The sequence below is a fragment of the Micropterus dolomieu genome, linkage group LG10, assembly GCF_021292245.1.
Source record: "Micropterus dolomieu isolate WLL.071019.BEF.003 ecotype Adirondacks linkage group LG10, ASM2129224v1, whole genome shotgun sequence".
In the NCBI taxonomy this organism is placed as follows: domain Eukaryota; kingdom Metazoa; phylum Chordata; class Actinopteri; order Centrarchiformes; family Centrarchidae; genus Micropterus; species Micropterus dolomieu.
Genome location: NC_060159.1, coordinates 17,874,863 through 17,896,429, shown reverse-complemented (window position 1 = coordinate 17,896,429; position 21,567 = coordinate 17,874,863). Strand labels below are relative to the sequence as shown.

At 43.3% G+C, this 21,567-nt stretch overlaps 2 protein-coding genes across 5 annotated transcripts in view; both read right to left on the bottom strand.

The window, feature by feature from the left end:
- Positions 1-3,545, bottom strand: part of LOC123977529 (rho-associated protein kinase 2-like) — a 34,702-nt gene extending 31,157 nt beyond the window's left edge. The window contains exon 1 of one of the 2 annotated variants that reach the window (XM_046060277.1): positions 3,074-3,545. In XM_046060277.1, the coding sequence (XP_045916233.1) occupies positions 3,074-3,226 (153 nt within the window). In that variant the 5' untranslated portion in view covers positions 3,227-3,545. The remainder of the gene's footprint in view (positions 1-3,073) is intronic. The other variant, XM_046060278.1, reaches the window with a different exon arrangement.
- Positions 3,546-4,892: 1,347 nt separating this feature from the next.
- Positions 4,893-17,916, bottom strand: LOC123977788 (sine oculis-binding protein homolog). 3 transcript variants are annotated; one of them, XM_046060759.1, is made up of 7 exons: positions 17,629-17,916; positions 14,780-14,909; positions 14,280-14,474; positions 13,110-13,261; positions 11,729-11,824; positions 9,596-11,503; positions 4,893-7,328 (listed from the first exon to the last, which is right to left on the bottom strand). In XM_046060759.1, exons 1-6 carry the CDS (start codon positions 17,719-17,721, stop codon positions 9,605-9,607), a joined length of 2,565 nt encoding a protein of 854 aa, XP_045916715.1. In that variant the 5' UTR covers positions 17,722-17,916; the 3' UTR covers positions 4,893-7,328; positions 9,596-9,604. The 3 variants fall into 3 exon arrangements, with proteins under 3 accessions (XP_045916715.1, XP_045916716.1, XP_045916717.1); XM_046060760.1 differs by having other exon boundaries at positions 4,893-6,570; XM_046060761.1 differs by having other exon boundaries at positions 9,596-11,482.
- Positions 17,917-21,567: the final 3,651 nt, after the last annotated feature.

Genomic DNA, 21,567 nt, shown 5'->3' with positions numbered 1-21,567 from the left:
GGGGGGGGGGGGGGGGGGGGGGGGGGGGGGGGGGGGGGGGGGGGGGGGGGGGGAGTTGAGTCATAGTGTCTATCGGACTGTTTGTTCGGGGACATGTGAGTGGGTGGGCAGGGGGCATGTGGAACAATTCTGCACCTTTAAATAGCAGCGGTGCGGAGAGAGATCTCCCCCACTGCAGATGGGTGGAAATAGAGCTAAAGCCTCAGAAGCTATTGTGGGACAAACAGCTTATGGGTCTGGATTCAGGCGGAGTGCTTGAGGATCTGTGATCATTTTACACAGTGTGTGTGTGTGTGTGTGTGTGTGCGCGTTATAACGGCAATGGTTACTGCAGTAGAGAGGAAACTTTGTTATTAACAGTCTGTGAGCCAACTAATTTGAATCACTGATACATGATGACAGTTGATATCATTTGAATCATACGTAAATATAATCTAATTTTAGCAGATTCAAATGAAGCATTTGCAGTGTGTGTGTGTTTGTGTGTTGATGCTACTGGCCCTCTCCGTGTGTGTAGCAGGAAATGTGGGTTTTTAAAATTTAAAACCATCTGAAAGAGTGAAACCAGTACAGTACCAGTACATGTAAAAAAAATTACACAAAGAGTTAGAAATGACATCTGTACTAGGGTTACAGTTCACTATCAACTGTCTTGTCAAATCTGTCTAGGTTTCATCAATTTCAAGTAAAAAAGTTATGAATACAGTAGTGTCACATCTAATCTCAAGTTTTGCCATACAGTTAAAGGCATAGTAAGTGAGTGTAATCCAATACACTTGCTAAATTCAGCAACTATTTCCTTACGGTTTGCTAGCTCTTGTTTTTCCTGTAAAAAGAATTCCTACACAGCCCTGGTTCTGTAAGTGGAAAACAAAGAAAGTGGTGTGGACATTGCCACACAACATTGTTCCCGCCAATCAACAGCAGGTGGCGTTGGTGCTCAAGTACAGTAGTGATGGGGGGCCGGAGGACAGTTAAAGAGAGAGTTCTATACACCGGCCCATTCGAACACGCTGGACTCCAGGCACTGTGAAGAAGGAGAGATGGCCAAGAAAAAGCCTAAAGGTCTGAAGCGTAAAGCAGAGAAGAAAGTTATATGACCAGGAAAGGGCGGACATGTTTCAACGGTGGAGAAACCTCTGAGAAATGAAATTTGGGGGACAGAGCTTTTGAAGGGAGGGGTGTATTTGTTTGCTACCACTATAGGGCAAGATTTTGTTTGAATGATGTATGTACACAAGGACATACATGCACAAGCGCGAGCATGCGGGCAACAGGATACATATATGCAGCAATGATCAACAAAGGCAGTGAGGATGAAGACAAACAATAAATCAAGAGTCAAGATGTATCAGTGATTCATTTACTAATGAGTTTGTCATTACAGCAGAACCACATAACAAATAAATCAAGTATTAAAGTGCTGACTGAAAAATCATCACTCATCCAGCTAACCATTGCTCACTTAGCAAAAAATTGCTCTAGCAAGATTTCTGTGACTATTAACACTTGGTGGAATAACAGCAATTACACGTTTTAGGATTATGCCCACTGTAAAAAAAAAAAAAAAAAAGAAAGAAAAGCTTATCTCCTAAAAATCTTCTCAACTCAGACATGAATCTTTAGTTCCACAGATTAAAAAAAAAAAACAACCTGCCTAAACCAAAAAAAGTGTACACAACAAAAATTACTATGGACAAACAGGAAAAAAGTGAGGGGAGGTCAGGGCAGGTTAACTCCATCTCAATTCCAGGACGTGACTTCAGCTTCCTGTGTGGGAGCTCCCAGAATTAGGTGGCCATTGTTACATCCACTACAGAGCTGCTTGGAACCAGACCGCAGCTGACTGTAGTGATAAAACTGAGAGTAATGACTGGTGAGATTAGGACAGACAGTGGACGTGGGATTTAAGTTGATTCATTTAACTTTGTTGTATGATTCTGTCATTGGATGCCATAAATTGGGTTTGTTCTTGTAAGGCTAAGAGCAGTGGCTGTGACTCATCAGCACTGAGAATAGACACGGTTCCCTCCAGCAGGATATGCTGGCGATGGAGGGGCTGTTTTGGGAAGACATATTGGCCCCAATAATGATTCCTCAGCACGACTGTCTGGGTTTGCACCGAATATCACCAGGATAATGTGCCTGACAATCTGGTTCTGTCAATATCAAACCCGCATGAAGCAGCTGAATGACTTCACCAGTTACAATGATTTTCTGAACATTTTCCCGACCTTATTATTTAAATTGCTGAGCGTAAGCGTGAAAGCGAAAGCATGTTGAAAAGCATGTTCATCCTGTCTTGACATTTCCTCAGGTATCTCTGGATTGTCTGAAAGCCATTACGTTTGCCATGGTTTCAAATGTAATTTTTACACAAGTAGCCTACAGCCCTGCATAAAACCAAACCCCCAAAAATGTGTAGGCCTATCTGTTTCAGAGGTTGGGGCAGAGAAGATCAGTGGCTGAAGTTTTATCAAAGTGGGCTCAGTACATTCTTTGGACAGGTCAGAGAGGGGTCCTGCTAATTAGAGGCCACAAAGAGACTCCAGAGTGATGGGAGGAGAAAAAAGATGGATGAATTAGCAATGACTTTTTGCACTGATTAGTTCTTTTGTTCTTTGAATGACGATCAGTTTGAGTCAGTTTAATGCCCCTTTTAAAAAATTAACCATGTTTGATGTTAAAAAAAAAGTTTGAGTTAGCTTTAAGTATATTTTCCCATCATAGGATACCTGTAAAAGTGAGGAGTGTATTCAGGGTATTCAACTCAGGAAAAGGTGGCAACACGTTGAGTTTAGGTGGGGTTTCCCTGACTAAAAGCCAAAGTACTGATAAACAAAGTTTAATCTAGCAGTAATCTTAAACGTTAGAAAGAGTAGCCTACTGTCCAATCATTGGCTCACACAATAACCATAATTAGCATTTTTCTTCAGATTGTTCAAACTAATGTTTGATTCGTTCACTCCAGCTGTTCCCTGAGACAACGGGCGTGTCTCTTCATGTGTTAATGACAGAATTATGACTGGCATCACGGCTTTTGCGTGTCAATCGTTTAAGTTATGACACCTACCTTGAAGGTAAACGCAAACTCACCAGTAGGGTTTCCAAGTTTAGTGCTGACTGCGGGTTCCTCATCAGGGTCTCCAGCTTCTTTAACCGGCTTTCCAGCCTGCTCTCCGCTCCAAGCATGATTACAGCACCGTGTATCCAGATCAAATGACATGAAATAGCAGAAAATACAAAAACACCTGTAGGGTTGTTTATTTTGTTTTGTCCCGGTTCACAGGCGGCGGTAGGCGCACTCCGCTGCCGCTTGGCTCAGCTCCTCATGCCAGCTCGTCTGTAAACTGTGTTCAGTGGTTAATTATTTACCCGCTGCCAAAGTTGCTACGCTGTCTCACTCCGTTTCATTAATATCTCACAGGGAAGTGAAACCCGAGCGGGCTTTCGAGAGCCGAGTGAAGCCGCACTTCACTCTCAGGTGCGCCCCGTGTGCTTCCAGGTAGGTACAACCAAATCGGATCCGACCACAACGTGTCAAGTCTGGAGGACAGACTGCTGTCAAGTCAGACAGAATACAACCGCAGTACTTCCTGTTAGAACTTTCAAACTAAAAAAACACTCATAAATAAATAGCCCAACAGAAGATAGTTAAATAAACAAATAAGTAAATGGATAAATAAATTAGAGGAAGAGTAAGGAAAGTCAAAATTGGAATTAATATAAATAATACATGTATTTAATATAGACCTAGGCCTAATATTAGTATACTATATAAGATAACTATTTAAATATTTTATCATCTAAATATTTATTTATGAAAAAAATGTAAATATGTGAATAAATACAAAGACTATTGAAATGTATTTTAGAGTATGCAAACACAATTATATATTTAGCCTATATAAATGTATTAAATAGGCTAATATAAAAATATTATGTAAAATAAATTCCGTACGTGGCACAATCAAACCAAACAATCACATCAAACCTCTCTGGATCATGAGCTGAGAATTAACTTTCACGCTAATTATGTAGTTTATTTAAAGGAATGTCATTATTCGCTGTTTCATTTGTTTTTAATTATGTATTTTATTGTATGATTTTTTTTAAATCTTCCTAAATTTTCGTCATCTTCCTTTTTATATGTATTTTTACAACAGTTGTAAAGCACGCTGTAGACCATCTGCGCCATTTTGTACGAAATGATATACAAATAAAAATTTACATCTAAAGTTTTTTAAATTTGTCTCTCATTTTGTTGATACAATTTGAAACCAAAATCTTAAAGATCAAACAGAAATAATACAATAATAACAAAACACAATGTTAACTTAATGCAGCCTAATCTCGTTGATAAAAATGGACACATTTTATTTTGAAGGCAAAGCCCTGTGTCCGGTTTTGTGCTGCCTAATAGACGGTGACTATTGAATCCGATGTCTGTTCCCTATTTTGCTGTGGACTGATAAATGTTCTGAGGAGTCTTGACCAGCAGTTTTGGTCTCTCTCTTACCACTGGACAGTTGCACCAGGCCGGCATACCAACTCCCCATCCCGCCCACAAGTAGCTACCTCCAACCACTGTTCCCAACGAGCCCTCACCAAGCCGGAATTCCTGCTCTCTTATCTCATTCATCTGTTTTACCGTCGCCGCACAGGGCCTCGACCAACCCTCAGTATTTTAGGAATGCTAATGCGACAGATACGCTGGCACTAAAAATAGAAAATTACAAGGCAGTGCGTTTGCACTCCTTATACACAGCTCAAAATCTGGATAATTGTTTTATGTGTGTGAATTACTTATGCAAATTTTCAGAATTAGACGGTTGGGTTGACAATTTAAGAAAACAAACATTTAAAGTACAGAAAACACACCACACGTTTCCTTGCTCTTAGAATAACTTTTATTTATTTTACTTTACAAAGAGGTCTCCACCAAAGCTCTTGGTTACTGGGTCTATAGTCAAATACAATCTGTGAATAATCTTTTCAGACAGTGGGCTAAATGTTTGACAGGGGTACCAATGCATTTCAGGCAACAACAGCAACAAAATGTCTCATAAAAAAGTCTTATTTGTTGGACAACATTGGATTAACACACATCCTGTATCAGGTCAGAAATGGCAATGATTCAAATGTGCAATAAAACCATCAATGGCAGTCTTAACAACATATTTTTTGGCCTCTGGCGTCAGAGTATAAGACCACATGTTGACACCGCAGCTATATGCATTGAGTGATGTCATCACTGGCTCACACAAGCTGATGACAGAGAGTCCCCTGGCCAGCCGAGGATGACACTAACATAATGGCATGACCTGTGGTGATGGTGTAGGCTGGAATGAGTGGGGAGAAATGTGTTGCTGCTCTAGGCACATGCACAAACACACAAACTGATAGGCATGTAGTTTTGGAATGATAGCAGGGGTGCGTCACATTTGGAGTTATTCTAGGAGTAGGTTATGATGACTACTTATCCCGGGGGACTGTTCAACTCTTCATTAAGAAGAGGCACTGAAGGGTAGCTTGGTTTTTCTTGGTATGACACAGCTGTAATGGTAGGCAATATTAGAATGTAATGAGAAAATAATGTAAGCAAGATGTGGAGGAAAAACTATCTACTTGGCATTGGATATCGGTCAGCTACCACCGAGTGTAGTGTTCTGTGTAATTGTATGGGTTTCAGCAGCCTATGGGCCTCTTGGTGCTTTCTTGTCAGAAAAGGGCAGGTGCAAAGTTACAAAGGCAAACACTGCTCTCTAGTGGGGATACAGTATACAAACATAGGGGCATTTAAGAGCTTCGGCACTCACAATATACAATCATCAAAAAAAATATTATGAAGAAATAAAGCATTTTTTTGTGGAAATCTACAGATGTATCATCCATAAGTTAATATAACATCACATAGTATCTGTGTAGAGTTCAACTAGAAAAAAACTGAAATCTTACAATGGGACAAGTGTTGACAAAGCCTCTAAGTGATCTAGCGGGATCAAATCTCATCAGATGTTCCCAATAGCGGGAACTGTAATACTGATCGCTGTATACTACAGCATTTGACGGTTGAGTATAATACCACATTTGGTAATATTACATGCCTGATTTTTTTTAGAATCATCTGATCAGAGCCAGTGACATAAAATAAAACTTGGAATCAGGGTCAGTTGAACTGTCATGTGCCACAAATGTTCAGCAAACATGTTTAAAGCAAACATGCATGACACTTTGTGCCAAAAGTGATTTATGTTCTGATTTGCTAAAAAGGTTTGGCAGATAAGGTGAAAAGTGAGGGAGAGTCTGTAAATCACACATTTATGGACCAGCGTCATCAGGACGACGTGTTGACAGACCATCTCAGATACTGTATATCATATATTCTATGTCATTTTATTTTTTTTTAGAGGAGGCAGAGGGAGCATCCTTTCTCCTCAGAGATTGCGTTATATTGCTCAGTTGTCTGTCTTAACAGCCCAGCCAGGCTCTCTCCACACAGTGTATAAACTGCCCAGGGATGAAGTCTTAATCTCAGCAGAATTTCTCTCCTCCCTTGAAGGAAGTGAGCTGAGGAGGGAATCACAGGCAATCAGTTCTGAGAAATCAAACTTCACAACTGTTACTGTATGTTACTGTGTACCGTATTTAGATTGGGCGGTGAGGTGGAGGGGAGAAGGGTATACTATATTCCTGGCTGTCGGTCAAAAAAATAAAAAAAGCTCCTGAAGTCTGAGCCCCCGTCGGCCAGGTAACCCAAAACCTGGAGTGGGGAGTCAGCGTGGGATATAGGGAGAGGAACAATGTGGCTCTTTGTGCAAGCCGGGCAGAGAAAACAAACCGTTTCCCCTGGAAAGAGATCATGTTCGGGCTCCATCTGAGAAGACCACACAAGGCTGATCAGAGCCCTGTCTGCTGTGTACAGCAAGGAGAGGAGGAGGAGGAGGAGGAGGAGCGCATCTGGGCAGTCACACTAACTTGTGCGCACATACACACATACAGACACTATAGAGGAACGTCAGACAGGGAGAAGATCTGAGATGCTCCGTATCAGGCGCTCACTGAACACAACATAACACACTAGCCAGCAATACTCTTTGGTCCAAGACAAGATTTGTGACTGTGTTGTGTTCTTCCCCCACATTGAATTGTGATAATATGACCATCTGGACTGCTTCCTGGGTTGGCACCCTGCTGGTCTACAGGCAGAGCAACACTCTGGTGGGTGGACAGGCTGAGGGACTGGCTGGAGGGTGTTAGCACTGGCATTGTCCACAAGAGGGCGTGGCACTGAATCTGGCACCACCGTACAGTGTTAAACAGGGAGTCTGTTCATTAGGTGGAGAGAGAGGGAGAAAGAAGGGGAAAGAGCGGTGAGATGTTATAGATTCTGGGCTGATTCTGTGTAATTTAAATTTCTAGCATATCTTATATCAACCCCTCCTGCTCTGGACACTCATTCCTTAATCCGCCCATTCTACATAAACACTGAGAATGAGGCTTTTAGTCATGTCAACACTCAGATAACTGTCGCACAGGGCACAATCAAACAAGGAACATCTGGCCCCTTTCTCTCTCACACACTAACACAGACTTTCATTCAAACACACACATTAAACATAAACAGCCGCGCACACACACATACACTCACATGTAAGGGCCAATCCAGGGTTCTGTACTCCCTCTGTCCCATTGCGTTTTAGTTTCAAACGCTCAGCGAATACCCATGTGGTGGGATCGGATTACATGGGGCTATAAAATATCCCAAATAAAGGCAAGGAAAACTGAGATGGAAAAAAAGAGGCTGTTTCCTGAGGTGAAATCCTCCAGTTGGCTGCTGATTCTGTCAGATTTTTTAAAAGACTTTTAGCAATGGAGACAATAGAACTGGACAGCAATGTTCGGCCCAGAGCACAGAGGTGGCGAGCTAAAGTCATTCGCATACGGCAGCCAGCTCCCATTACACACAACTTGGGGCCATAAATCCATCTGCACGACACAAGCAGCATGCTGTGATTTCATATGTATTGGTTACTAAGGGGATGCATGAGACCACAACAAAAGACAAAGAGTAAAGTGGGAATTTACTTAGTGAAAGGGCACAAACATCTGGGGTATAGGATAAAGATTTATGTTGTGCTCTCTCTATCAACAGCCATCATTTTTAAACATAATTATTAAGCTGACCCGTGGCATTTTGGAGAGGAAAATGGAGAGGAAAGCAGGCCAGCTGAAATCTAAAACCATCTCTGTAATATCAGCGGATTAATCTCAGGACATACAGTAAAATGGTAAAATGATCGCATTATGGCGAGATACCAGTGGACGAGGACAACGGGTGGTGTAACAGCCATTTGGACTACCAATCAGGCAAGTGAAATCAATAGGCTCTTTGATCGGTCCAAAGTAAGGAGGGATTTTCTGCTGCACTCTAACAACAACATCTGGTTGGCAGGGGACAGCGATGGTGAGTAAAGGAAAAGGGAAAAGAAAAATTGAAAGGGGAGACGGCTCATATATGGGAGAGGGACGAGCCAAAGCCAGAACAGGGTGTCATTATGACATGCGTAATCGGAGCACTCTGGTTCCTGTCCCTGTGTTTCTAGTGAGGCCCCAGAGCTCTATCACAACTAAGGGCTTGCTCTCTGTTCACAGCGCCTTGTAGTCTACAACAATCACCTCTGTCTCTACAGTGACCTCAGAAACATGTCTGCACTGCCTCACTTTTCATACTGCAAGAAGCAAGAGTTTGACTTTGGGGTCCCACTTAGTCAACCTCACTTGATCTGTCTCTCTGTCTGCGTGTCAGGTGGGACAGACCATCCCATAACCTCAAGGTCACAGTTATGATTTAGTAGCAGCCATCTGTCCTTGTCAAGACAATGAACATACTTCCTTCCCGTACATTGCAAACTGTTCTGGGTACAAGCATCAGCTAATTGGTTAAAAACATAAATCTGTCCCTCCCTCTTTAACAGACATGCAGACACAAATCTAGAGCCTACAAAACAGGCCGCCATGCAAACAAAGCATTGTGACTGTCAGGTTGTGGTGAAGTGATCGCCTTTCAAAGTGACTCTCACTGCCTGTGCCCTCCACCTCCTTCCCCTGTTGTAACCTTAGAGCCCCGAGCAGTGCCAGGTTACTGGGATTCTCTCTCTTTGGCGCCATGCTGTTTAGTGACCACGCGCATACTGCGAGACCTGTGATTAAGCTTGCCCTGTGTATGTGTGAATGTGTGTATGTGCACATTTTCCAATCCCTAGTCAAATGGCATTTAAAAATAATTGCTGGCTTTTAATTTAACCAACACAGAATATCACATTTGTGGGCTTGCCATACAGAACAATGAAATGGCAGTTAGAGCCAACTTGGTATACTCCTAAATTCACCTGACAATATCTGAAATGCTCTGATGCAGTAAATCCCATCCATGGGCTGCTTATGGCATGTCTTCTGTAGATGTATGAGTAAGATAACAAGGTACAACAGTTCTCTCTCTTCTTCTAATGTGCAACTCAGTAATATCGGATAGAACACCTAGTGAAAGCAATGCTATCTACACGTTGCCTCGCCTTGTCATAGAATCTCTCACCTCCATCCTCTACTTATTCTGGATTCGAAGGCATCGCCTCTTCAGAGCTGGTTCCATGTCTCCAGAACTGGGCACATTAGCAGGGCTCCGCATGCTACCCTTGTCCCTGAGTTTGGGCAAGAGCAGTGGGGTGGTCCCTGTCTTTGGCGCTGTGGGCAGGGCATAGGCATGGTCCTCATCAGGTACATGGGGGTCCTCTCCTACCTCCCCGACTACTGCTAAGGGTTCTTCTGACTGACTGACTGGGACCTCAACCCGCACAGGGCCAACAACAGAGCACTTGTTCTCTTTGATAGCTTCCAGCTCACTGAGTGCAGGGTCAGGGGGTGCTGCTGGTACTCTCTGGGGTAGGGAGGAGTCTGGACTGGCGGGTGTGGATGGAGAGGACATCTCCTTTGGACCGTGGTCCTGAGATGTCAGGGCAGATGACGTGGCATCATATGGATGGCTGCTCCCTGTGGGGCTGGGTGGGGTGTGTGAAGGTGGAGTGTGGGAGTCCCGGTGGTGGTAGATAGTGTCATGTGAAGGGGACTGTGTCAGAGGAGGGGAGGGTCTGATGATGTCGTGGAGCCCTGATCTGGTACCCTGCCCTGTTCCAGACACTGCTACATCCACCACTCCATTGGGACTGGGCCCTAGCTTCACTTGGGTCCTTTGGAGAACCCTTTGAATGACTTGTCGCTCTGACTGCTTAAAGTCTATCAGCACCTCTGACTCTGGGGCTGAGCAGGGGGATTCGCTGTACGGTGCACTGGGGGAGGACGCGCCACTGTGGGATGTGGATGTTGGGGAGGGGAATGACCTCTCTGATTTAACCCAATCTGTGTCCCTTGTGTTGGGATCACTTGGTGAGGGGAGACCTTGAGTCAATGTTCCACCCAATTTGTTGGCTACCCCTTCAGGGTTCCCTGGAGATGGTGGCCTGGTAGCCCTGGATCTACCCCTGTCTGCCCCTTCTGGCACAGGCTGGATAACACCACTGTGACTTGGAGTTTCTAGGGTTGCCTTAGAAGGAACTGGAATGGGGATAGGAATGGGTATGGGGACAGGTAGGGGAACAATGATGGGATAAGGCACCAGTATAGTAGGTTGGGGCAGAAGAGGGCTGAAGGAAGGAATACCAAAGTTTATTAAAGGAGGCATTGGGACTGGACCTCTTGGCATCATGTTCAGAGGAGGGGAGTGCAACCCAGGGAAATAGGCTCCTGGGAAAGGATGCATCAGTCCAGGGGGATTCATGGAAGTGGAGGTCGGGGGCTGCAAGTGAGGAGAGTGAGGAGGTCGGTGAATAGGGCTGGAAGGGGGGCCTGGGTGTCTGGGGTGGTTGGCAAGGGGGCTTTTAAGGCCCTGAGCATGAAGAGGAGGTCTGATGAAGGGCATGTGCATTTGAGGTACTGGCTGATGTTCCAAAGGGGGGCGAGGAAGAGGTGGAGGATGAAGGGAAGCAGGATGGGGTGATACCTCCACAACAGGGGGGTGTGGAGGAGGATGGATGGGTCTCTCCAGTGTCCTCAGCCCAGAGACAGGGACCTTGGAATTAGAAGAGGATGCCTCTGAGGTGGAGATGGAGGTGGATTCTGCTGATCCATGCATTGGCGTAGCCCCTTTAGGGGAAAGGTTTCTATGACGAGCCTCTCCTGCACTGCTGCTGCTGTTCCAAGACTCAGGAGTGAGTAGCTTTTGCCCACTCACACCGCTGTCCGCCCTCCCCTCCTGGCTGGCTCTGCTTGGGCTGGAGCTTGTAAGAGCTGCACGGGCTTCTCTGTAGAAAACATCCATCTTGTACTGATTCAGACACTTGGTGCTGCAGAACTGAAGTCGTTCCTCACCAGATCCGAAGTCCAGGTATTCTTTAGTGTGACGGACATGCTTGCACCAATCACATACCTGTGGCACAGGGGAGAGAGACTGTGGAGGGTCATTGATATGATAGATCCTAGATCCTAGCTGAAAACAAACAATTTGTACAAATATACAGTCATGGGAGATAGGCTCACTTTATCCTAACTTCTTACGGTAAGAGGAACACAAGATACATGTGCATAAAGCTGTTTTAATCTTGTAATTTGATAGTCTATGCGTAATAATACTTTACATTTGAAAACAAAAGATACATTGATAGAGTCCTCTTACTCTGACATTGCTGTTTATCTTCAACACCAGTCTGGGCGAGTCTTCTGTATGGGAGTGCTGAGGGGATCTCTCACCATGGAGGTCTTCATCTCTGGCCTAACAGGGGAAAACCACAGGGTGACACACATGCCATGAACTGTGAAGCAGTTTGTCAGATATGAGCTCATCCCTACTTTTGATGGATTCATTCTCTAGTTCATGATGATGTAGCTGCCGTTGCTTTAAATCAAAATGCTACACTGGAATCATTCTGTGGTCATAAAACCCAAGCTGAGCTTCTTACATAACAAGCGCAAAAATTGCTTCAAGTGAATTGCCTTGTCATCATGGTTAGAAGCAGTTTGAACATCATGCATGGCACCAAACCCTAAAGGTCAGTACAGCAAAGGGAAATCACTGTGTTGTGAAACAGATATGATTCTACAACCGAGCAGGGAGATAATGCAGGTGATGTATTGTCACATTATTAATGGCCTTGCCTGTATTAATATAGGAAATTCCTCTTGATTCATGTAAGCTGATCTGCTGTGGATCTGAGTGCTTCCCCATCTCTGTGACCCTTGAGTCGTGTTGAGTTACGAAACATGAGGCAGCTGAAGGTAAGGTATGCACTGAAAGTGGACACCTCGCCCCAGGGCTCCTGGCTTTCCTCTCAGACAAGCAGCGACAAGCCAACGGCAATGCTTTCCTCCCCGCCATCCGAAAAACTAGAGGGCTTGTTGCATGCAGAGTCTGTTCAGCCCTTTCATTTTGTCTATTTTGCCATGTGAATAAACCTAACACAGTATAAACAACAGGTGATATAGCTGCTTGTCACACCGCAAAGAGGGTATATCCATGCTGTAATGGAAGGTGAAAAATCATAGCAATGTGCGTCAGAGCGGTTCTCCAAAGTTGCAGCTTTCCTGTCCTCCAGACCAATGCCACTTAATGGCCATCCCCTACTCCATTAACGTGAAACTGATACTAAGTGTCCTCTACAAACTTTGACCTCCCTCCCACCATTCCTATACTGGCTCCTCCATAATAACTAGAAAGTGTGTTCTCAGAGATCCCCCTTTTTTAAATTCCTGTAAATTGATCCATCAGTTATGACCTCACAAAATCAGGAGTATCTGTTTCTGAAGGTCTGTTTACCAGCTAGAAACCACCTGATACCTGGGTGTCCTATGAGAGTGACACAGCTGACACAAACTCTGTTCACAGTACCTGTACTGTATGTGTGTGACAATCTACTGAACCCACCACATTCAAAAATATAAATACAAATCTACAGATCATTCATCATCATCAACATCTCACCAACAAAGGAAAATGTTTATGACTGCCCACAGTGATGCTGATATGTATTGTACATTAAAATGTTTCCTTTACCACTAACCTTATTGCGTTTGAAGTAGGCCCGTCTGCAGGCAGCAAAACACTTCTCACTGCAGAAGCTCTTGAGCTCTGAACCCATACATAGAGAGTAGCGTTTTACCCCTTCCTTCTGGCACCAAACACACACTATTTGCACATTCTGCACATCTTCCACTGCAGGGGAAAAGCAGAAAAAAAGTTTAATGAGTTGTAATTTGCAAAGGTATTACTACCCAGGTTTGCTAAAACAGCCGAGTTCCAAAGAGGTGTGTGTGGCTGTTGGGTTGACAGATCTTTTAAGGATGAGACTAGTGTTGAATTTGGAAGATTTAGACAGCCACGTAAGAAGTCTTTACCTCTCAGTATCTGTGAACAGTTAAAGCCAAGTGGTTTCCAGTGGACTAATCTCACCAGAAATCAATAGACATGAGTGAGCTTTTATCTTTTTAACCAGGAAGTGATCCTTTAGACAAAAATCTGATCAAGTGTACAGTATGTTTTAATAATGTCAATATGTTAGAGAATAATAGAATCTTGGCCCACAGCTAGAGGGGCTCCCAAATGTTCAGTGGGCTACTACCCTACTATGAATGAATAAAAGACGTCTTGCGTCAATATTTTTTCAGAGAGCTCAGAGATCCTGCTACACTCCTGTTATTTCTTATTATCTGCATCATTGCTTTGTGCAGTCCGTAGGTATATGGACACTGACGCATTGTGAACTGGTTTGATTATGTACATTATAATACAACAAAGACTGCATGTATGCAATGACATCTTAAGTTGGAAGGTTTTTACATCAATATTGACTGCACTGTGTAAGAACTGTGACAATGACACTGTTGCAGTTCTGACACTGTTCACCCTGATAACCCTCTCAAATTAAAAAGTCAGCACATGACTATTTTAATCACTGTTTCATTTCAGATCACATATGATACAGTTTTATGCTATCACTGAATATAATAATATAATATTTAACTGTATGAATCTCTGGAAGGACAATAAACAAAATAGAAATGATAGTACCAGGTATCTGGATCCTAGGCATGGGGTTTATGAATCTTCAGTAGACTGTATATACTCATGTATAAACACATACAGGTCATGGATTATGTGTGCGTGTGTGAAGGGGGGGGGATCCTATGAGCTAAAATCCGACCTCTTTCTGTGTAGTCCAATAGCCCATTACCTGCTGATGGCTTTATAAGGGGGACAATAACAGGGGCACTCTTGTGCTCTTTGGGGGTGGCCAGGGATGAACTTGTTGAGGAAGAGGAGGGTGAAGAGGAGGGGACACTGGAGGACTCTCTCTCTCCACTCTTCATGGCGAGAACCGAGTGACAGACTTTGGTGTCCAGGCTCTTGGGTTTTGGCAATGAGTTTTCTGAAAGACATGAATGTTATATAATACTAATGACTTGGACTTTTCATGCAATACAATCGCGTAACTTCACCGTATGGCGTACATGGTACTGTAATAAACAGTAACAATGCCCTACACTGATTTTTAGTACAACCGTGCTGAGAAACAATACATGCAGCTGAATGAATGAAACTTAAGAAGTTGCAACTATAGCAGAGTATGTCTAGCAAATTTGAACAGTGACTCAATGTCTGCACCAAAACCTGAAGAACCTGTTCAAATTCAAGAAGACTCTTGAACAGTGAACTGTCGACACCTGCCCTCACCTTTTAGCACGGACACATGCTGACGCCTTTCTCTGTAGTTTCTGATCTCGTTGGCCTCCGCGTCTCTGAGATCTACCTTGTCATAGCCGTACCATCCCAGCAGCTCATTCATGGTGCTTTCTGCAAACGTCTGCGTGAGAAAAAGAGGAAAAAGAAATCACTTAATGTTTCATGTAAAGGCATAGGTTAACTTAGCCACAGCCTGCCTGCAAATGGGAAACAGTGCATGTACATTTTAGGGTTGTTAGTGGAACTTTTTATCCTATGTTAAACATAATCAGACCTTCCTACGCTGAATCAATGCGAGGGATTCTTTTTCAGCCCCAGCCCAGTTGGAGAAATTAATACAGCCACAGTGAAGTACAGTATGACGCTTTTTCCATGATGTATTCAAGTTGTTTACTCTTGCTAAATCTGAGACGGAAAGGTTTAAAACCTAACACCAGTGTGAAATCTATGAATCATCCTTTGTTTATCTCTTTTAATTGGAAAAAAGAGGGAGAAAAGAAAACTTCTCTCCGCAGATGGGATGTGTGGTCCCCTTTTTTTTATTACGACCAGATGAAAAAAAAAAAGAAAACACAAAGGTCTCTCTCTTTATCCACCCACCTCTCTCTGTGGCTTTTGGGAGAACCGGATTGGAGGAGAAACCTGATCCGGAACGGGCAGAAATCAGAGCGGGACACCCTACACCACAGCGAGGTCCCACGGTTCTCGGAAATGCCCCACTCCTCTCCCTTCTTCTCTCTCCAACGTCTACCACTCTCTTTCCCCAGCTTTCCCTGTCCCTCCTTGTCTCTCTTCCTCTCCTCTACCCCCCCCCCTCCTCCCACATCCCATCTTCACCATCCTCGCCTCCACCCCAGCACCTTCCAGCCCTGACACCCGACACAGCTCTGCCTCTCAGGTTTCACCCTTTTCCAGCACAGCCAGCCTGCTGTGGTGGTGTTGTAGTGCTGTAGTACTGACTGCACATTCTTTCCCCTGCTTTCCTCACTCCGACCTCTGCTCTGCACTAGGGCCTCAAAGAAATGGATCTCTCCCTTGCTTGCTCACTTTCTGCTGTGTGTGTGTGTGTGTGTTTGGGAGAGTGTGTGGGTGAGTGCAAGCAGTGGTATCATATCCAGCTAAATATGCCTAACGATGATTAAAGTTAAGTATCCGGTGTCTGGTGCTGCGCTCTCGGCTGACGTGGAGGGAGTAGGTCCGAATGTGGTGTTGAAACAGATGTATTACAGAGACAACACCAGGCTGGACCTCAGCTGAGCTAGAAATCAGTTTTGCCTGCTTTCCTGTCTGTCTTTTTTTTTTCTCTCACTCTCTTGCCTTTGCCCTTTCACCATTTGTGTCATTTTGAAGGCACACATGTGAAGGATTTTACACTACAGTTGCCTTGCGTGTTTCACATCACGTCTAATCTGGGTATCATGGTGTTTCGCGGGAGGACTACATCGATGGCAACTCTCCTATACGCATACAGCGTCATTTAGCCTTTCTGTTTTCATGTTAACGAAAGAAGGCCATTTTTTTCTTCTCCCACCCCTCCACTTCCCACAATGTTGTTTTTGTTTCTTTTTGGCAGTTCAGACAAACATCTGCTTTGTGAGAGTGACAAGCCATATCCCAAACCACAGAGAGAGCTGCAGCCAAAGGCAACAAACCGGGGCCGACCCTGAGATTCAGCTCAAGCAGGCTCACATCAAGCGGGGGATAGCGTTTCACATGTTTTGATTAAAATTAGTTAAGTTGTAACACTACACCTCCCCTGGATATCAAGCGCTACAATCCAAACCACTTACACAGAAAGTACACATTTCCTCTCTCACGAAAAGCCAGAATCCCCAAACCAAAAAAAATTGCTTGTCTTTATAGATTTCTGAGTTCCTGCTTGAAGGAGTTTCAGATATCTAAAAAAATCTGCTTGTCTTTATAGATTTCTGAGTTCCTGTTTGAAGGAGCTTCGGATAGGCTATCACTTACCACCACGGTCAACACTCTCAAATAGCCAGTGTCCAAACCCAAACAAAGCAGACAACCCATGGATTAGTTTCCATACAGTAACAGGCTCATAATGGTGGGAGGGAATCAAGTCTGTTTTTGTGATTTTATTATTGCCTCTGCGGTGACTGTCCTTTAACCCAGGCAACAGAGGAGAGATTCTTAAAGGACATGCTCTAGTGAACGGTATATTTGAACAGGAACTTTAGTTTGGTGCACTATTTGCATCTTTTTTTTGTGACAGAGTTTTCCCCCCTAAGTACGTCTGAGCTAGGTTATTTAAAGGATATAAATACCCCCTCTCTTTTGGAAGGCATGAGGGCAAGCCTCTGTGGTGCAGCAAGTGCGCGCACCGCAAGAGTGGGGAAGACGTGACGCACATCTGGATCTCCGCTGGACATAAGCGTCCGGCCACAGCTGCACTGACATGGCGTCACTAGAAGACAAAGGCCAACCCTTCTTCACTGCCAACATCTAGCCTATAATTAAAACGCCCTGTGCCTCTCTGAGTGTGTGACATTTTGAGTTTAGATTTATCCATATATATATTAACAAAACCTTAGCCTATGATTTGTTTGTTAGTCGTCTTCTAAGGGAATCACACTTAGGAGGCCCCAGGAATCTTTTTCAGAATTTGCAACAAAAGTGTGTTCAGGAAGTTTGATTGCTTACAGAAAAGACACACGGCGAGCAGTCATTGAAAACAAACCGTTCTTGTCTAATTATTCCCAGCATTGATTTGTGCGCAGTTGACTCTCCCGCTGACCTGCGCACAGAAGTTATCGCTCGGTCAATAACACGTCTCACGGGATAAAAACTAATCAAGCAGAGGTACACAAACTCACTCTCACCTTCATCTCTTGGTTGATCTCCCTCTTTACGGGGTGCGCAGGTTTCCTGCTGCGTTTATTTTCCGGTGGTCTCCCTTTCTCCATCTCTGGCATAGTCCTGGTCTGACTGGATCCGCACCGGATCAGTTTTAAGTGTTAGCTGGAAGGGTCTTTAGCGGAGTAGCTTTGTGTGAAAGCTGTCACTCCTGGTGACAGCGCCTGTCATTCCCAGACGCCTGAGTCCCTCATCTGGGGCTTCACACCATTCGAGTCCACTGAACATGCGTGCACTCCGGTCTGAAGGCTCCACCGCCGAACAATCTCCACTCTCTCTTCTCCACCGCTGTTAAGCATCTACCGGTAACAAAGAGATGGCTTCCATATGGGGCTTTCAAAGTAAATTCTTAATGACAACTTTTAAGTAGCCTATACATGAGGAGGACAAGCTAATTATGAAACTTTATGTTGGAACCTAAAACAAAAACAAAATGCTTTAAGGTCTTGGAGGATTCATAGGCTACATGGATCACTATTTAGGTCTCAAGAAATTATGATATGAGGTATTTTCATGTCAGTTTTTAATCCCAACAGAATATTAACTGCATTGTATGTTGCTAGAAAACCAAAGTAAAAACCACAAAAATCTCTGACCAAAACTTAATTGAATTTACTAATTTTCATACTATTTGAATGTTGCAACATTTGTAATAATGCTAAAACAAAAAAACAAAAAACTCAAATTAAACACAAGATATTTGAGGAAATACTAGAAACGATAACACTACGCAATGTAAGACTCGTGAGCTCTGTTCACACATTTATTAAAGAATAAACGCTGCACTATCTCTTGTTTTTGAGTTTGCCCAGACTAGTAGTCTATTACTGAATATGACCTAAACTGAGTAGGCCTAAATATTATGAGCTACACAAGGAAATAATGTACATCTTGAAATAAAGGGGTTACGTTTAGCTCCATTATTTATAAATAATGTTTGCTGTTAGGCAATGTCCTTTTATCTGCCTTTATTGTGAAAGCAAAGTCACCTCGTTTCCGGTCTACTTCGTGCTCTTTGCGTGTAGCTTGGTGCTGCCCTCTCCGGATAGGGAAGGGAGGGCCCTCTGAGTTGATGTAACCCAACACCTGGCACCCACCCCTCCCAAATCTCAACAGATACATTACATAAGGAATGCAAAGACTGTGTTTTATCTGAGGGGACACAGTACAAACAGTGTACAAATGCTCTTGTCTTAAAATAAAGAGATGAAAAGAGCTCGGTGAGTTAAATGATACCATGGCAGAATGTAAGGGGCTTTCTCAAATGGCATCTGTTTGATCAGTGCCTGTGTGTGTGACATTGTGTGTGTAAACCTATGTGTGCACACTAAACAAAAGACACCTGAAATGTCTACATTTGGCTCCTGAGCTACCCATGCCTTAGGAAAAGTACCACATGCTTGAGGGCAGGATTGACATTCACATATGCGGGAGGTGTGTGTGTCTGCGCTCAGAAAACCGCCTTGAACGTAAACATCTGTCCCATCCTATTCTTGATGGTAAAGGCCAAAGGATGTATTACAATACCATGTTTCCAGGTTAGTGAAAAGACGGAGATGATCAAGTTGCATTCAGCAACATAAACAAACATCTATGTTATTTGAACTTGGATAACTTTATTTTACCATAAGTTTACCATTAACTGATATTTTTCATTCTAAACCTAGTAGGCCTATTAGATTAATATTCCTACTTATTGGGGTGAACTGAGGTCTACACTTGGTCATATCACTGGCCACTAAAACCCATGCAGAGAGACAGAGAGGTAGACAGACAGGCGGGACTAGAGGGCTGTTTCAGAGCCTCTCTCCGGCCTGTCTCCAGCCGTCCTCGGTCTGCTCTGGTTGGAGGAATCCAGAGACCACGCTCGTGTAAACAGAAACCCGATCCAGTGCGCAGGGCTTGGGTTTCGCCCCCTCGTACACCCGCTGATGATACCCGATCCGACCCGGCTTTGGGAACAGGGCTTATCTGATGCCTCACAAAAGGCCCCTCTCTCCGTTCACCATAACAGCGCACATCTGGTGCATCTGCAGGGAGCGCTGTCCCTTTAGGTTCCTCTCGGGGGGTGAAGGCGAGGATAAGACCGTCTCACTATTCCCTCAGAAATCCACTTGCACAAATGGTAGTTAGTATTTGTCTAAAGTTTCAATCTCCCAACATCTGGACCGAATCATAAAAACTGGCCACTTTGTGTATCATTACTTGCATTTTTGTCCATGGATAGCCTACATGATTACAGTAAAACGCCATGTCAATTAAGAAGATGACTGACTGTGCTGTGTTCTTCAGCATTTACAGAGGGATACAGTGTGATCTCCCGAGGTTTACACCATTAGGGGGCGATGTCTAGCCACTAGTTTTGAATAAGTGTGCCAATTGTCTTTTAGCCCGGTGTTTTCCCTGCATCAAATTACATGCAAATTCAGACACGATGAAGGGCTCGATGTTTTTGGCCCAGAAACCAAATGAATTCACTTAGTAGCCTATAACACAATTCTATCTCGCCATTTGCATTTACACTTGACTCACAGCTGTGACATGTTTCACAACAGTTTTGTAATAGTAAATGGTAGATAACAGTAGCTAAAAATAGTAAGCTAATAGTAGGCCTAATAATAAATAAATAAAAACAAACAAAAACATAACAATGCACAAATAAGTTAATGATCAGCCAACCCACTCATGTTGGTAATCACTGAAAAAAAAATGGCATAGGCTTAATGATGTAAAGGTTTGAGTGCACTATTTCCATGTCATGTTTTAATCTAAACACAATCTTAGTTTAAGCACAACATGATCTGTACTTATAGACCATCTAGTAAATTGCCTAGCTGATCAGGGACCCTTACTCTAATGTACAGAAACTAAATCACGTAATCAAATCAAAGTTAAATTATATTTAGTCATATGGTGCTGTAGTTGCAACCCCCTCCCAAATTTTGTGCTGCTGCTGTTTATTTTCTTTCATGAATAATCCTGGCTAGATATAAAATTGTAAATAGAAATGATAAAAATTGAGTTAGCCTACCTGTTATGACAAATGGATAAGCAGGTGCAGGTGGTTCTGAATGTCTTGTCATGAAATTACAATGAACAGTTTACATAAACTATTTTTGATTTTCATAAATGACATATCTGACCTGAAACTTGAGCTGTTTATCTTGACGATTGTAAATAGGAAGATTGTAAATAACATTTAACAAAAACAATACAACATACCTAAAGGAACACAAAGGAACAGCATCTATCTCTCACTCTAAAGTATAAGTTATGATTACAAAAGTTAGTTACTTACTCTGAAACACACGTTTCTCTATGTATACAGACAGGGCTGTAGGAGCGACTTTGAACCTGGGGGGACGCTGAAGGGTGGCCCTGACTCTCCAACACATGTTTGTGAACACAGAACTGTCTTCAATGCAAACTCTGATGACATGCCATTGGCCTAACAAAGTCTTTTTACTACGTGACTTTTAGAATTTACTATGGCTAGTAGCTATCCATACAACTTACAAGCTCGTCCTCCTCAGTTATTTCTACTCCTACTCCTGTGACCTCTGTCCTCTTAAAATACTCTAGGATGCTCATCTCTGTGTGAACATTTTGGCTACTTTTAAACTGTTTATGGTACACCTAACAGGTTTTTAAGGTCAAGGATGGTAACAGACAGGGGCAAACACATGGCCCAGGAGTTTGTCTTTAGAGATCTTTATTCCTGCATTCTTGAGAATGAAAGTACAGTACATAACTAAATAAGCCTTTAAAATACTAAAACTAGAAACCCCTCTTTAACTCTCCTAAAGTAATCAACTCAGCTGAGTCCTTGAATACAATAAATAAATAAATAAGCCATGTCATCATCAGTCTTACCATAAACTGGTGCTTTGGAGTCTGAGGGCTTT

What these genes read in the sequence shown, in the direction of transcription:
- LOC123977788 (XM_046060759.1), bottom strand. Translation starts at nt 17,721, where the DNA reads ATGCCAGAGATGGAGAAAGGGAGACCACCGGAAAATAAACGCAGCAGG. An exon ending in AGATCAACCAAGAGATGAAG is followed by an intron (nt 14,910 to 17,628) that starts GTGAGAGTGAGT and finishes TTTCTCACGCAG; the next exon opens with ACGTTTGCAGAAAGCACCAT. An exon ending in CCTTATAAAGCCATCAGCAG is followed by an intron (nt 13,262 to 14,279) that starts GTAATGGGCTAT and finishes TTTCCCCTGCAG; the next exon opens with TGGAAGATGTGCAGAATGTG.